This window comes from Balaenoptera musculus, chromosome 4 (assembly GCF_009873245.2).
Source record: "Balaenoptera musculus isolate JJ_BM4_2016_0621 chromosome 4, mBalMus1.pri.v3, whole genome shotgun sequence".
NCBI classification, from domain to species: Eukaryota; Metazoa; Chordata; class Mammalia; order Artiodactyla; family Balaenopteridae; genus Balaenoptera; species Balaenoptera musculus.
The window spans coordinates 26,766,476-26,782,626 of NC_045788.1; the positions used below are offsets into that span (position 1 = coordinate 26,766,476).

At 37.0% G+C, this 16,151-nt stretch overlaps 1 protein-coding gene across 1 annotated transcript in view; it reads right to left on the bottom strand.

Moving 5' to 3' along the window:
* Positions 1–4,686: 4,686 nt before the first annotated feature.
* LOC118893921 (phospholipid scramblase 1-like) overlaps positions 4,687–16,151 on the bottom strand; it is a 31,693-nt gene continuing 20,228 nt past the window's right edge. Inside the window, exon 7 of the mRNA XM_036849577.1 lies at positions 4,687–4,783. Coding sequence (XP_036705472.1) covers positions 4,687–4,783 — 97 coding nt within the window. The remainder of the gene's footprint in view (positions 4,784–16,151) is intronic.

The following is a 16,151-nucleotide window of genomic DNA, read 5'->3' on the forward strand; positions in this document are numbered from 1 at the left end:
TTCAGTGTGTTCCATACACTGTGCTAAAAATAATCTAATTTTATGTTCCAAGCAATGCTTTAAGTAGATACTACTACCACAGACACAATTTAGCGGGGCTGAGTACCTTGCCCCAGTGGCGCCGTACCCCGATTCAATCAGACCTGAATGGAGAGGGAAAAGTCAATGTGTCTTCCAGGTGTTGTAGGCAGATAAGTTTCACAGTAGGAACTGTAAATGAGACAAATAATTTGGAAATTAAATTGCTCCACAAAATTTGGGAGCAAAAAATATCATATTATTTTCTTCTTGAAATCAATTTGGTTCCAAGTCTCTTATCACCAGTGTGGTAAGAGATTCAATCTCATGTATGTTTTGAGGGTGTGTGTGTTGCCCTCCAACTAAAAGGTCATAAAAGACTGCTAAGGAATGTTATAAACTCTAGAAAACTGGGGAGAAGTTCAGAGGCCAAGGTCCTTTGGAAGGCAGGAGCCCTCACTCCCTCTGACTGGGCCAGAGAGTGGGGTTCTTTATGTGTATCTCCCAGGCCAACCACCCTAAATATTTTTAGGCGTACATGTGGGTCCATTTACCTCTGGATCACTGAAAGGGAGTAGGCCACCAATCCCTACCCACTGTCAATAGCTGACTCAAGTCTACCCCTCTCTCGTTAGATGAGCCACTTTTGACGCCTTCAAATTTTTTATTTCACCTTTCTAGAATGATCCAAGTCATACCCATTCCAAGCATGAACTTTTGCAAACAAAAACCTACTATTTTCGTCTGCAGACAGAAATCCTTACCACCAGGACAGGATTTATTCAGAACGTGAAATGGCAATCTTTGTATGACAAGGGCTTCTCTATCCAAACACTTTTGTAAGAAGGAAGATTAGCCTTTGTGTGGAAATATTCAGTCCTTGCTTTATTATATCTCACTGAGTCTTTATCTCTTTTGTTCCCCTTAAGACAGTGTCTGTGTAGTTCTGATGTAGAATGACCTGTTTTTTTGGATTTATCTCTTGTTGAAACCAATCATATCCAAGAATAATCATAAATAATTATCAGTCAGTTTCACAATGAGATAGAACTGAGAAATAAAATCATATATTAAAAACTATTTTATAGGTAACACTGTCTTAGTCAGTTTGGGCTGCTATAACAGAATACCATAGACTGAGTGGCTTACAAACAACAGAAATTTATTTCTCACAGTTCTGAAATCTGGGAAGTCCAAGATCAGGATGCTAGCAGATTAAGTGTCTGGTGAGGATCCCCTTCCTGATTCATACTCAGCTGTTTTCTTGCTGTAACTTCACATGGTGAAAGGGCAAGGGAGCTCTCTGAGGCCTCTTTTATATGGGCACCAATCCCATTCATGCAGGCTCCACTCTCATGAACTAATCACCTCCCAAAGGCCCCACCTCCAAATACTATTACATTGGAGATTTTGTTTCAAAATATCAATTTTGGAGGACACAAATATTCAGTCTATAGCAAACTCAAATCAAGAAAAATTACCCGTTAAATCATGTGGTGGAGTGTGAAAAAAAATGTCTACAATATTTTATTGTGCCTGCCATCAAGGAGTGGGATCTCTTTAAATGTCCCTTGAATGTGGATTTAGCCATGTGACTTGAGTTGGCCAATGGGACATTAACAAACTTGATGTAAGCAGAGGTTTGAAAAGTGCTTGTGTATAAGGATGTATTCTCTGGCTGCTTTTAGAACCCAGCTGTCTTGCCTGTCCTGAAAAGAAGACTGCATGTGACTTTTTCTAATAGAGAGGGCTAAATCTGATACATGGAAAGCCATACAGTTTTTTAAGAGAGTTATACTAGCATAGACTAAAAAAGGCTGAGCCAGTTTAAGATGAAAAGACTTCTGTCTCCAACTTTCCGTAGGTAGGAAGAAGTCTACAAAGCTACTTAGTTAAAAACATGGCCATTTCATTTAGAAAAGGAAAAATGTCTCAGAAGGCAGAGCCAAAATCCCAGAGGGCAGAGACACAGAGAACGATGGACTAGAGAGCCACTGCCAGAGGGCAGAATATTCTCTGTTCCTGGAGTAAGGGGAGCTGGCAACACATGCCCATCTCAATTCTAAAATTGCTATGAGGAGTCCATTTGTTTGTTGTGGTTATTTTGCCCTTGGCTCACTATTGTTGGGTGTTTTTAGTTTTGAAGTCTCTGAATCAAGAGGAACTGCATCCAAGTATCCTCATTTGCATTCACAAAAGATGCAGATCATGTGATACTGGACTTGAACCTGATGGCATAAGGAAAGAGAGTTTTAGAAGTTCTGAGATGGTTGAAGATTTTTTCATGTGGGGAGAATGAAATAATTATAACCAGAGGGTGGACAATGGTAGAATGGGGAGAATTTTAAAAAGCCACAATATTTTGCAGCAACTCCCATAAAGAAATTGAGTCATTTTTCCACTCCTCGAATCTGGACGTGGCTATTTGACTTGCTTTGGCCCGTGGGACATTAGTAAGTACAATAGAAACAGAGGCTTGAAATGAGCAGGAACATTTGAGCTTAACTTTCTTGCTGCTTTTCTAATATAGTCATGTGTAAAAGCTTTGGCTAGCCTTCTAGATGATGAGAGCTATGTGACCTGATGCCCCTATTGCCTCAGACAACAGCCAGAAATATGAATGAAGCCATCTGGGATGTGACAGTCCCCAGCCAATCTGTTTACTGACTGCACATGCATGAGTGAGCCAGGTCTTGACCAGGAGAACTATACAGAAGAATCCTGAGCTAAATACAATGATCATTTTTTTTTTAAATGAAGTATAGTTGATTTACAACGTTGTGTTTCTGGTGTACAGCAAAGTGATTCAGTTATGTGTATCTATATATATATGTATATATATATACGTATATATATATATATATCCCTGTGCTATGAGTAGGTCCTTGTTGGTTATCTATTTTATATATAGTAATGTATATACGTTAATCCCAAACTCCTAATTTATCCCTGCCCCCCTTTCCCCTTTGGTAACCATAAGTTTGTTTTCTATGTCTGTGGGTCTATTTCTGTTCTATAAATAAGTTCATTTGTATCATTTTTTTTTTTAGATTCCACATATAAGTGATATCATATGATATTTGTATTTCTCTCTCTGACTTACTCCACTTAGTATGATAATCTCAAGGTCCATCCATGTTGCTGCAAATGGCATTATTTCATTCTTTTTTATGGCTGAGTAGTATTCCATTGTATATATGTACCACATCTTCTTTATCCATTCATCTGTCAATGGGCATTTAGGTTGCTGCCTTGTCTTAGCTATTGTAAATAGTGCCACTATGAACATTGGAGTGCATGTATCTTACCTCACGCAGGTAATATAACCATCTTCAAAAAGTCTACAAATAACAAATGCTGGAGAGGGTGTGGAGAAACGAACCCTCTTGCACTGTTGGTGGGAATGTAAATTGGTACAGCCACTATGGAGAACAGTATGGAGGTTCCTTAAAAAACTAAAAATAGAGTTACCATATGATCCAGGGATCCCACTTCTGGGGATTATCTGGAGAAAACAATAATTCAAAAAGATACATATATATTCTTTTCCATTATGATTTATTACAGGATATTGAATTTAGTTCTCTGTACTATATGGTAGGATATTGTTGTTTATTTTATATATAGTAGTTTGTATCTGCTAACCCCATACTCCTAACTTATCCCTCCCTCACCCCCTTTCCTCTTTGGTAACCATAAGTTTTTTTCTATGTCTGTGAGTCTGTTTATGTTTTGTAAATAAATTCATTTGTGTCGTATTTTAGATTCCACATATAAGTCATATCATGATATTTGTCTTTGTCTGGCTTTCTTCACTTAGTATGATAATCTCAAGGTCCATCCATGTTTCTGCAAATGGCACTATTTCATTCTTTTTTATGGCTGAGTAGTATTCTGTTGTAAATATATACATCTTTTTTATTCATTTGTTTGTTGATGGACAGTTAGGTTGCTTCCATGTCTAGGTTATTGTAAATAGTCCTGCTATGAACATTGGGGTGCATGAACCTTTTCAAATAAGAGTTTTCTCTGAAAATATGCCCAGGAGTGGCATTGCTGGATCATATGGCAATGCTATTTTTAGTTTTTTAAGGAGCCTCCATACTGTTCTCCATAGTGGCTGTACCAATTTACATTCCCCCCAACAGTGTAAGTGAGTTCCCTTTTCTCCACACCCTTTCCATTTGTCATTGTAGACTTTTTAATGACGCCATTCTGACTGGTGTGAGGTGATACCTCATTGTGGTTTTGATTTGCATTTCTCTAATAATTAGTGATGTTGAGCATCTTTTCATGTGCCTATTGGCCATCTGTATGTCTTCTCTGGAGAAATGTCTATTTAGGTCTTTTGCCCATTTTTTGATTGGGTTGTTTGCTTTTTCATTATTGAGTCATATGAGCTGATTGTATATTTTGGAAATTAAGCCCTTGTTGGTCGCATCATTTGCAAATATTTTCTCCCAGCCTATAGGTTGTGTTTTCATTTTGTTTATGGTTTCCTTTGCTGTGCAAAAGCTTATAAGTTTGATTATGTCCAATTTGTTTATTTTTGCTTTCAATGATCATTTTTAAGTTCCTAAATTTTGGTGTGGTTTGTTACGCAGAAAAATTCAGACAAATAATTTTAGTGAAACAAAACTTTATTTAGATATTCTAAGTGAAATTTGTTTAATTTTGCTGAGGGCTGGCAAAACTTAATGCCAGTGATCTCTGGCATGATCTTTCAGGCTGATTCTTATGACCAGAATTCAAAATACATGTAGTCCTAGGATGAAAATGAAAAATAAATGTAATTAAGCTGGTTTAATAGTAGAAACAGTTATAGACCTTATACCTGAGAGTGAATTTTAGGTCCTGTGTTATTAAAACATGATTATAAAACATATTAAAACAGAATTCTGAAGATCAGACCTGTGAGGAACCAGTTTCTAAGGGTTTAAGAATGATAGACTACTTTTAAATACACCAAAATAATAAATTTGAATATAATATAAATTCATTTCCCTTAGAAAACAGCAACTAATTCCAACTTATTTCTCCCTATATTTTTTTCATTCAATATATAAACATATAGGAAGAAAAAAGGGAAAAACTTATAATTTCAATTGTCTCAAGATCTACCATTAATGTTTCAGTTCAAGTTCCTTCCAGACACACAGTTGGTATTATAGTATGCATATATCCTGCTTTTTTCACTGCATAATATATCCTGAATATCCATGTTATTAACGCTCATTTACTGAGCATTTATTTTGAGTCTTTAACATTCTATTTTAGAGATAGCTCATAATGTGCTTAATAAATATCATACCTTAAGTTTTAGGTTTTAATATTTTTTTATTTATTAGAGTGAAGTTTGCAACATAGATTATACTATTTTATTGCTATTTATGAGTACACATAATTATTTGTCTGCATCTCCTAATTTTTTGGAATAAACTAATACATATGAAAAATACCAACATTAAAATTTTTAATGGATATTTCAATTTTTTCCCCCAAAGTTGTACCTATATAGCTCATGAGTGTCGGATTTCTTAAATCTTCATCAGCATTGAGAGTTCATCATTATGAAAAAAAAATGAAAAGGGGTATTTCATTGCTGTTTATTCCTTTTCTTCATGTTTTTGAAAATGTTTTCATATGGTTACTGATTATTTGTATTCCCTCTTTAATGGTTGTATAAATTACTTTTTCATATTCTTTGTCCACTTCCATTTGGAATTTGATTCTTTTTCTCATTTAAGTAAAATTTTTATTAATATAAGGATATTATTTCTTGGTCATATTTGAAGCATATATTTTAGTTTCTTGTCTGCTTTTGAATATTTAATATTATGATTTGTTTTGAGGCACAGAAGTTTAAGATATTCTAATTTAGCAGTCTGTTACTTTGTGACTTACTTGCTTTGAAAGTTCTTTTCCATCTAGAGACTAGGTGTGGATACTGTTTGTTTATTTATCTTTGATCAATAATTCAGTATTTTTTTCCTTATGCTTCCTTTGAGCTTGTTCTGTTCTTTTACTAACTTTTTAGAGATAAATACCAGGTTCCTTAATTTTTCACTTCTTTTCTTTTCTTCGATAAATATTTACAGCTCTACATTTCTCTTTAACATTTGTAGTTGCATTCCAGAAGTTTTCACATTATACAATTTAATGTATTTTTAAAATTTCATTATGCATTACTTATTATCCCTGACTTATTTATGTGTTTCCATGTGTACAAAATATTTAAAAACATGTGTCTTTATCAACTTCTGATTTAGTGTTACTTGCTTAGATACCAAGGTCCAAATTATAGCAATTCTTTGAAATTTGTTGAGACTTGCTTCTTGGCCCACTATGAGAAAAATTTGTATGTTTCAAGGTATATAGCCATTTCCTCTAGTTTCATAGTAGTATCTCATAATCCTTTGTATTTTTTGTTATCTGTTGTAACTTCTCTCTCATGTCTGATTTTATTTATTAGAGCCCTCTCTCTTTTTTCTTGGTAAGTCTAGATAAAGTTTTGTTAATTTTGCTTATTTCTTCAAAGAACCAGCTTTTTGTTTCATTGATCTATTCTATTGTCTTTTTGGTCTCTATTTCATTTATTATTGATCTGATCTTATTATTTCTTTCCTTCTACTAATTTTGGGCTTCATTTGTTCTTTTTCTATTTCTATTAAGTGTAAAGTTAGATTGAGTATTTGAGATTTTTTCTTATTTTTTGAGGTAGGCCTGTTTTTCTCTGAACTTCTATCTTAGAATCAATTTTGTTGCATACCATAGATTTTGGTATGTTGCATTTCCATTTTTATTTGTCTCAAGGTATTTTTTTTCTTTTTGGTTTCTTTTTGGTTTCATGGTTGACCCATTTGTTGTTCAATAACATGTGTTTAAGCACATATTTGTGATTTTTCCAGTTTGCTTCTTGTAATTGGTTTCTAGTTTCGTACCATTGTAGTCAGAAGGATGCTTGATATAATTTCAGTCTTCTTATTTATTGAGACTTGTTTTGTGACCTAATATATGACCTAGACTGGAGAATGTTCCACGTGCACTTGAGAAGAATGAGTATTCTGCTGCTTTTGAATGGAATGTTCTGTATATATGTATTAAACCTGTCAGGTTTAATGTGTCATTTAAGGTTGGCTTTTCTTATTGATTTTGTTTGGATGATCTATTCATTGATGTTAAGTGTGGAATTAAAGTCCCATACTATTATTGTACTGCTGTCAATTTCTCCCTTTAGGTCTGTGAATATTTACTTTATATTTTTAGGTTCTCCTTGTTGAGTACATTAATATTTACAAATGTTATATCTTCTTGTTGGATTGACACTTTATCATTATGTAATGCCCACCTTTGTCTTATATTACAGTGTTATTTTAAAGTCTGTTTTGTCTGATATAGCTATAACTACCCCAGCTTTCTTTTGGTTTCTATTTGCATGAAACATATTTTGCATCCCTTCACTTTCAGTCTGTGTGTCCTTACATCTATAGTGAGCCTTTTTTTTTAGCATTTTTATTGGAGTATAATTGCTTTACAATTGTGTGTTAGTTTCTGCTTTATAACAAAGTGAATCACTTATACATATACATATATCCCCTTATCTCTTCCCTCTTGCATCTCCCTCCCTCACACCCTCCCTATCCCACCCTTCTAGCTGGTCAGAAAGCACTGAGCTGATCTCCCTGTGCTATGCGGCTGCTTCCCACTAGCTATCTATTTTACATTTGGTAGTGTATATATGTCCATATATACACTAACACTCTCTCACTTTGTCCCAGCTTACCCTTCCCCCTCCCCATATCCTCAAGTCCATTCTCTAGTAGGTCTGCGTCTTTATTCCCATCTTGCCCCTAGGTTCTTCATGACCATTTTTTTTTTTTAATTTTAGATTCCATATATATGTGTTAGCATACGGTATTTGTTTTTCTCTTTCTGACTTGCTTCACTCTGTATGACAGACTCTAGGTCCATCCACATCACTACAAATAACTCAATTTCATTTCTTTTTATGGCTAATATTCCACTGTATATATGTGCCACATCTTCTTTATCCAGTCATCTGTCGATGGACACTTAGGTTGCTTCCATGTCCTGGCTATTGTAAATAGAGCTGCAGTGAACGTTGTGGTACATGACTCTTTTTGAATTATGGTATTCTCAGAGTATATGCCCAGTAGTGGGATTGCTGGGTAGTATGGTAGTTCTATTTTTAGTTTTTTAAGGAACCTCCATACTCTTCTGCATAATGGCTGTATCAATTTACATTCCCACCAACAGTGTATGAGACTTCCCTTTTCTCCACACCATCGCCAGCATTTATTGTTTGTAGATTTTTTGATGATGGCCATTCTGACCGGTGTGAGATGATATCTCATTGGAGTTTTGATTTGCATTTCTCTAATGATTAATGATGTTGAGCATTCTTTCATGTGTTTGTTGGCAATCTGTATATCTTCTCTGGAGAAATGTCTATTTAGGTGTTCTGCCTGTTTTTGGATTGGGTTGTTTGTTTTTTTGATGTTAAGCTGCATGAGCTCCTTGTAAATTTTGGAGATTAATCCTTTGTCAGTTGCTTCACTTGCAAATATTTTCTCCCATTCTGAGGGTTGTCTTTTTGTCTTGTTTGTGGTTTCCTTTGCTGTGCAAAAGCTTTTAAGTTTCATTAGGTCCCATTTGTTTATTTTTGTTTTTATTTCCATTTCTCTAGGAGGTGGGTCAAAAAGGATACTGCTGTGATTTATGTCATAGAGTGTTCTGCCTATGTTTTCCTCTAAGGGTTTCATAGTGTCTGGCCTTATATTTAGGTCTTTAATCCATTGTGAGTTTATTTTTGTGTATGGTGTTAGGGAGTGTTCTAAATTCATTCTTTTACATGTAGCTGTCCACTTTCCCCAGCACCACTTATTGAAGAGGCTGTCTTTTCTCCACTGTATATTCTTGCCTCCTTTATCAACGATAAGGTGACCATATGTGCGTGGGTTTTTCTCTGGACTTTCTATCCTGTTCCATTGATCTATATTTCTGTTTTTGTGCTAGTCCTATACTGTCTTGATTACTGTAGCTTTGTAGTATAGTCTGAAGTCTGGTAGCCTAATTCTTCCAGCTCCGTTTTTCTTTCTCAAGATTGCTTTGGCTATTTGGGGTCTTTTGTGTTTCCATACAAATTGTGAAATATTTTGCTCTAGATCTGTGAAAAATGCTAGTGGTTGTTTGATAGGGATTGCATTAAATCTATAGATTGCTTTGGGTAGTATAGTCATTTTCACAATGTTGATTCTTCCAATCCAAGAACATAGTATATCTCTCCATCTATTTGTATCATCTTTAATTTCTTTCATCAGTGTCTTATAATTTTCTGCATACAGGTCTTTTGTCTCCTTAGGTAGGTTTATTCCTAGGTATTTTATTCTTTTTGTTGCAATGGTAAATAGGAGTGTTTTCTTAATTTTACTTTCAGATTTTTCATCATTAGTGTATAGGAATGCAAGAGATTTCTGTGCATTAATTTTGTATCCTGCTACTTTACCAAATTCATTGATTAGCTCTAGTAGTTTTCTGGTAGCATCTTCGGGATTCTTTATGTATAGTATCATGTCATCTGCAAACAGTGACAGCTTTACTTCTTCTTTTCTGATTTGGATTCCTTTTATTTCTTTTTCTTCTCTAATTGCTGTGGCTACAACTTCCAAAACTATATTGAATAATAGTGGTGAGAGTGGGCAACCTTGTCTTGTTCCTGATCTTAGTGGAAATGGTTTCAGTTTTTCACCATTGAGGAAGATGTTGGCTGTGGGTTTGTCATATATGGCCTTTATTATGTTGAGGAAAGTTCCCTCTATTCCTACTTTCTCGAGGGTTTTTATCATAAATGGGTGTTGAATTTTGTCAAAAGTTTTCTCTGCGTCTATTGAGATGATCATATGATTTTTATCCTTCAATTTGTTAATATGGTGTATCACACTGATTGGTTTTCATTTATTGAAGAATCCTTGCATTCCTGGGATAAACCCCACTTGATCATGGTGTATGATCCTTTTAATGTGCTGTTGGATTCTGTTTGCTAGTATTTTGTTGAGGATTTTTGCCTGTATGTTCATCAGCGATATTGGCCTGTAGTTTTCTTTCTTTGTGACATCTTTGTCTGGTTTTGGTATCAGGGTGATGGTGGCCTTGTAGAATGAGTTTGGGAGTGTTTCTCCATCTATTATATTTGGGAGGAGTTTGAGAAGGATAGGTGTTAGCTCTTCTCTAAATGTTGATAGAATTTGCCTGTGAAGCCATCTGGTCCTGGGCTTTTGTTTGTTGGAAGATTTTTAATCACAGTTTTAATTTCAGTGCTTGTGATTGGTCTGTTCATATTTTCTATTTCTTCCTGGTTCAGTCTTGGAAGGTTGTGCATTTCTAAGAATCTGTCCATTTCTTCCAGGTTGTCCATTTTATTGGCATATAGTTGCTTGTAGTAATCACTCATGATCCTTTGTATTTCTGCAGTTCAGTAGTTACTTCTGCTTTTTCGTTTCTAATTCTATTGATTTGAGGTTCTCCCTTTTTTTCTTGATGAGTCTGGCTAATGGTTTATCAATTTTGTTTGTCTTCTCAAAGAACCAGCTTTTAGTTTTATTGATCTTTGCTATCGTTGCCTTCATTTCTTTTTCATTTATTTCTGATCTGATCTTTATGATTCCTTTCCTTCTGCTAACTTTGGGGTGTTTTTGTTCTTCTTTCTCTAATTGCATTACGTGTAAAGTTAGGTTGTTTATTTGAGATGTTTCTTCTTTCTTAAGGTAGGATTGTATTGCTATAAACTTCCCTCTTAGAACTGCTTTTGCTGCCTCCCATAGGTTTTGGGTCATCATGTTTTCATTGTCATTTCTTTCTAGGTATTTTTTGATTTCCTATTTGATTTCTTCAGTGATCTTTTTGTTATCAAGTAGTGTACTGTTTAGCCTCCTTGTGTTTGTATTTTTTACAGACTTTTTCCTGTAATTGATGTCTAGTCTCATAGTGTTGTGGTCAGAAAAGGTACCTGATACAATTTCAATTTTCTTAAATTTACCAAGGCTTGATTTGTGACCCTAGATATGATCTATCCTGGAGAATGTTCCATGAGCACTTGAGAAGAAAGTGTATTCTGTTGTTTTTGATGGAATGTCCTATAAACATCAATTAAGTCCATCTTCTTTAATATATCATTTAAAGTTTGTGTTTCCTTATTTATTTTCAATTTGGATGATCTGTCCATTGGTGAAAGTGGGGTGTTAAAGTCCCCTACTATGATTGTGTTACTGTTGATTTCCCCTTTTATGGCTGTTAGTGTTTGCCTTATGTACTGAGGTGCTCCTATGTGGGGTGCATAAATATTTACAATTGTTATGTCTTCTTCTTTGATTGATCCCTTGATCATTATGGAGTGTCCTTCTTTTTCTCTTGTAATAGTCTTTATTTTAAAGTGTATTTTGTCTGATATGAGAATTGCTACTCCAGATTTCTTTTGATTTCCATTTGCATGGAATATCTTTTTCCATCCCCTCACTTTCAGTCTGTATGTGTCCCTAGGTCTGAAGTGGGTCTCTTGTAGACAGCATATATATGGGTCTTGTTTTTGTATCCATTCAGCCAGTCTATGTCTTTTGGTTGGAGCATTTAATCCATTTACGTTTAAGGTAATTATCGATATGTATGTTCCTATTGTCATTTTCCTAATTGTTTTGGGTTTGTTATTGTAGGTCTTTTCCTTCTTTTGTGTTTCCTGCCTAGAGAAGTTCCTTTAGCATTTGTTGTAAAGCTGGTTTGGTGGTGCTGAATTCTCTTAACTTTTGCTTGTCTATAAATGTTTTAATTTTTCTGTCAAATCTGAATGAGATCCTTGCTGGGCAGAGTAATCTTGGTTGTAGGTTTTTCCCTTTCAGCACTTTAAATATGTCCTGCCACTCCCTTCTGGCTTGCAGAGTTTCTGCTGAAAGATCAGCTGTTAACCTTATGGGGATTCCCTTGTATGTTATTTGTTGTTTCTCCCTTGCTACTTTTAATATTTCTTCTTTGTATTTAATTTTTGACAGTTTGATTAATATGTGTCTTGGCGTGTTTCACCTTGGATTTATGCTGTATGGGACTCTCTGTGCTTCCTGGACTTGATTAACTATTTCCTTTCCCATTTTAGGGAAATTTTCAACTATAATCTCTTCAAATATTTTCTCAGTCCCTCTCTTTTTCTCTTCTTCTTCTGGGACCCCTATAATTCGAATGTTGGTGCATTTAATATTGTCCCAGAGGTCTCCGAGACTGACCTCAATTCTTTTCATTCTTTTTTCTTTATTCTGCTCTGCAGTAGTTATTTTTACTATTTTATCTTCCGGGTCACTTCTCCGTTTTTCTGCCTCAGTTATTCTGCTATTGATCCCTTCTAGAGAATTTTTTATTTCATTTATTGTGTTGTTCATGATTGTTTGTTTGCTCTTTAGTTCTTCTAGGTCCTTGTTAAACGTTTCTTGTATTTTCTCCATTCTATTTGCAAGATTTTTGGATCATCTTTACTATCATTATTCTGAATTCTTTTTCAGGTAGACTGCCTATTTCCTCTTCATTTGTTAGGTCTGGTGGGTTTTTACCTTGCTCCTTCATCTGCTGTGTGTTTCTCTTTCTTCTCATTTTGCTTGACTTACTGTGTTTGGGATCTCCTTTTCACAGGCTGCAGGTTCGTAGTTCCTGTTGTTTTTGGTGTCTGCCCGTAGTGGCTAAGGTTGGTTCAGTGGGTTGTGTAGGCTTCCTGGTGGGGGAGACTAGTGCCTGTGTTCTGGTGGATGAGGCTGGATCTTGTCTTTCTGGGTGGCAGGTCCACCTCTGGTGGTGTGTTTTGGGGTGTCTGTGGCCTTATTATGATTTTAGGCAGCCTCTCTGCTAATGGGTGGGGTTGTGTTCCTGTCTTGCTAGTTGTTTGGCATAGGGTATCCTGCACTGTAGCTTGCTGGTCGTTGAGTGGAGCTGGGTCTTGGTGTTGAGATGGAGATCTCTGAGAGATTTTTGCCATTTGATATTACGTTGAGCTGGGAGGTCTCTTGTGGACCAATGTCCTGAACTTGGCTCTCCCACCTCAGAGACACAGCCCTGACACCTGGCTGGAGCACCAAGAGCCTGTCATCCACATGGCTCAGAATAAAAGCGAGAAAGAAAGAAAGAAAGAAAGAGAGAGGAGAGAGAGAGAGAGAGAGAGAAAGAAAGAAAGGAAGAAAGGAGGAAGGAAAGAAGGAAGGAAAGAAGGAAAGGGAGAGAAATAAAGAGAGGAAGAAAGAGAGAAAGATAAAGGTAAAATTAAATTAAATTAAATTAAAAAGTTATTAAAATAAAAAACAAAAAATAATTATTAAATTTTTTTAAGTAATTAAAAAAAAGGAAAGAAAGAAGAGAACAACCCAACCAAAAAACAAATCCATCAGTGATAACAAGCGCTGAAAACTATCCTAAAAAAAAAAAAAAAAAGGACCGACAGAACCCTAGGACAAATGGTAAAAGCAGAGCTATGCAGACAAAATCACACACAAGCATAAGTGTACACACAAAAAGAGAAAACGAAAAATGTATATATATCGTTGCTCCCAAAGTCCACCTCCTCAGTTTGGGATGATTCGTTGTCTATTCAGGTATTCCACAGATGCAGGGTACATCATGTTGAGTGTGGAGATTTAATCCACTGCTCCTGAGGCTGCTGGGAGAGATTTCCCTTTCTCTTCTTTGTTCATACAGCTCCTGGGGTTCAGCTTTGGATTTGGCCCCGCCTCTGCATGTAGGTCGCCTGACGGCGTCTGTTCTTCGTTCAGACAGGACGGGTTAAAGGAGCAGCTGTTTCGGGGGCTCTGGCTCACTCAGGTCGGGGGGAGGGAGGGGTACGGATGCAGGGCGAGCCTGCGGCAGCAGAGGCCGGCGTGACATTGCACCAGGCTGACGGGCGCCATGTGTTCTCCCGGGGAAGTTGTCTCTGGATCACGGGTCCCTGGCAGTGGCGGGCTGCACAGGCTCCCGGGAGGGGAGGTGTGGAGAGTGACCTGTGCTTGCACCCAGGCTTCTTGGTGGCGGCAGCAGCAGCCTTAGCGTCTCATGCCCATCTCTGGGGTCCCTGCTGATAGCCGCAGCTCCCGCCTGTCTCTGGAGCTCCTTTAAGCAGCGCTCTTAATCCCCTCTCTTCACGCACCAGGAAACAAAGAGGCAAGAAAAACTCTCTTGCCTCTTCGGCAGCTCCAGACTTTCCCGGACTCCCTCCTGGCTAGCTGTGGCACACTAGCCCCTTCAGGCTGGGTTCACGCAGCCAACCCCAGTCCTCTCCCTGCGATCCAACCGAAGCCCGAGCCTCAGCTCCCAGCCCCCGCCCGTCCCGGCAGGTGAGCAGACAAGCCTCTCGGGATGGTGAGTGCTGGTTGGCACCCATCCTCTGTGAGGGAATCTCTCCACTTTGCCCTCCGCACCCCTGTTGCTGCGCTCTTCTCTGTGGCTCCAAAGCTTCCCCCGTCCGTCTGCCACCCCCAGTCTCCGCCTGCAAAGGGACTTCCTAGTGTGTGGAAACCTTTCCTCCTTCACAGCTCCCTCCCACTGGTGCAGGTCCTGTCCCTATTCTTTTGTCTCTGTTTTTTCTTTTTTCTTTTGCCCTACCCAAGTACTTGGAGAGTTTCTTGCCTTTTGGGAGGCCTGAGGTCTTCTGTCAGCGTTCAGTAGCTGTTCTGTAGGAGTTGTTCCACATGTAGATGTATTTCTGATGTATTTGTGGGGAGGAAGGTGATCTCCACGTCTTACTCTTCCACCCTCTTGAAGCTCCTCCTCCTATAGTGAGTCTTTTGTAGGCAGCATATAGATGGATCTTGTTTTTTATTCGGCCAGTGTATGTTTTTTAATTGGAGAATTTAGTCTGTTTACCTTTAAATTGTATGTGTTTACTGTCATTTTGATAATTGTTTTCTGGCTGTCTTGTAGTTCCTCTCTTGTTACTATCTTCTTCTCTTCCCTTGTGTTTTGATGACTTTCTTTAGTGTTATCCTTAAATTCCTTTTAAAATTATCTTTTGAGTGTCTACTATAGGCTTTGCTTATCTGGAAAACTCCTTCAGTTCTGAATGATAATCTTGCCAGGTAGAATATTCTTGACTAGAAGTTTTCCATTTCAGCACTTTGAATATCTCATGCTACTCCCTTCTGGCCTTCAAAGTTTCTACTGAGACATTTGCTGATAGCCTCATGTGGGTTCCCTTTTAAGTAGCAAGTTTTTCTCTTGCTGCTTTTAAGATTCTCTATCTTTCAGCATTTTAAGTATAATGTGTTTTGGTGTGGATCTCTTTGGGTTCCTCTTATTTGAAACTTTCTGAGAATCCTTGATTTGGATGTCTTTTTCCTTCCCCAGGTTAGGGAAGTTTTCAGCCATTATCTTTGAATATGTTTTCTGTTCCTCTTCTCTCTATTCTTCTTTTGGGATCCCTAAACGAGAATATTGTTCAACTTGATGTTGTCCCATAGGTCCCTTAAGCCATATATATACATATAATATTTTTTCCCCTCAGTTTGAGTGAGTTCCACTGTTTCTGTCTTCGAGATCACTGTTCTTTTCTTGTGCTTCATCTAGTCTGTTGTTGAACCTTTCTAATGTATTTTTCAGTTCAGTTATTGTATTCTTCAGCTCTATTACTTCTGTTCGGTACTTTCTTATATTTTCTTTCTCTTTACTGAAATTCTCACTGTGTTCATCCACTCCTGAGTTTAGTGACCATCTCTATGACCCTTACTTTGAACTCTTAATTAGGTAAACTACTTATCTCCATTTCATTAAGTTTTTTTTTTCTTTTTTTCTGGTGTTTTATCTTGTTCTTTCATTTGGTGCATATTTTTGTTTCTTTATTTTGCTTGACTCTCTGTGTTTGTCTTTACATTAGGCAAAGCATCTACCTTTCCTAGTCTTGAAGGAATGGCCTTGTATAGGAGATGAATCTTATCATTTAACCTTGCCCTTGCTCTTGCTTATGTCTCAAACTTTTGTGATTACCTAAGCACCCAGATTTATTCTTGAAAGGTCCCAGTTGTTGAGGTTTTTCCAAGGTTTGTCAGTGTCCGAAAGGAGGGATCTCAGTCAGTACCTAGTTTCAGGCTCACTGGAAGCCA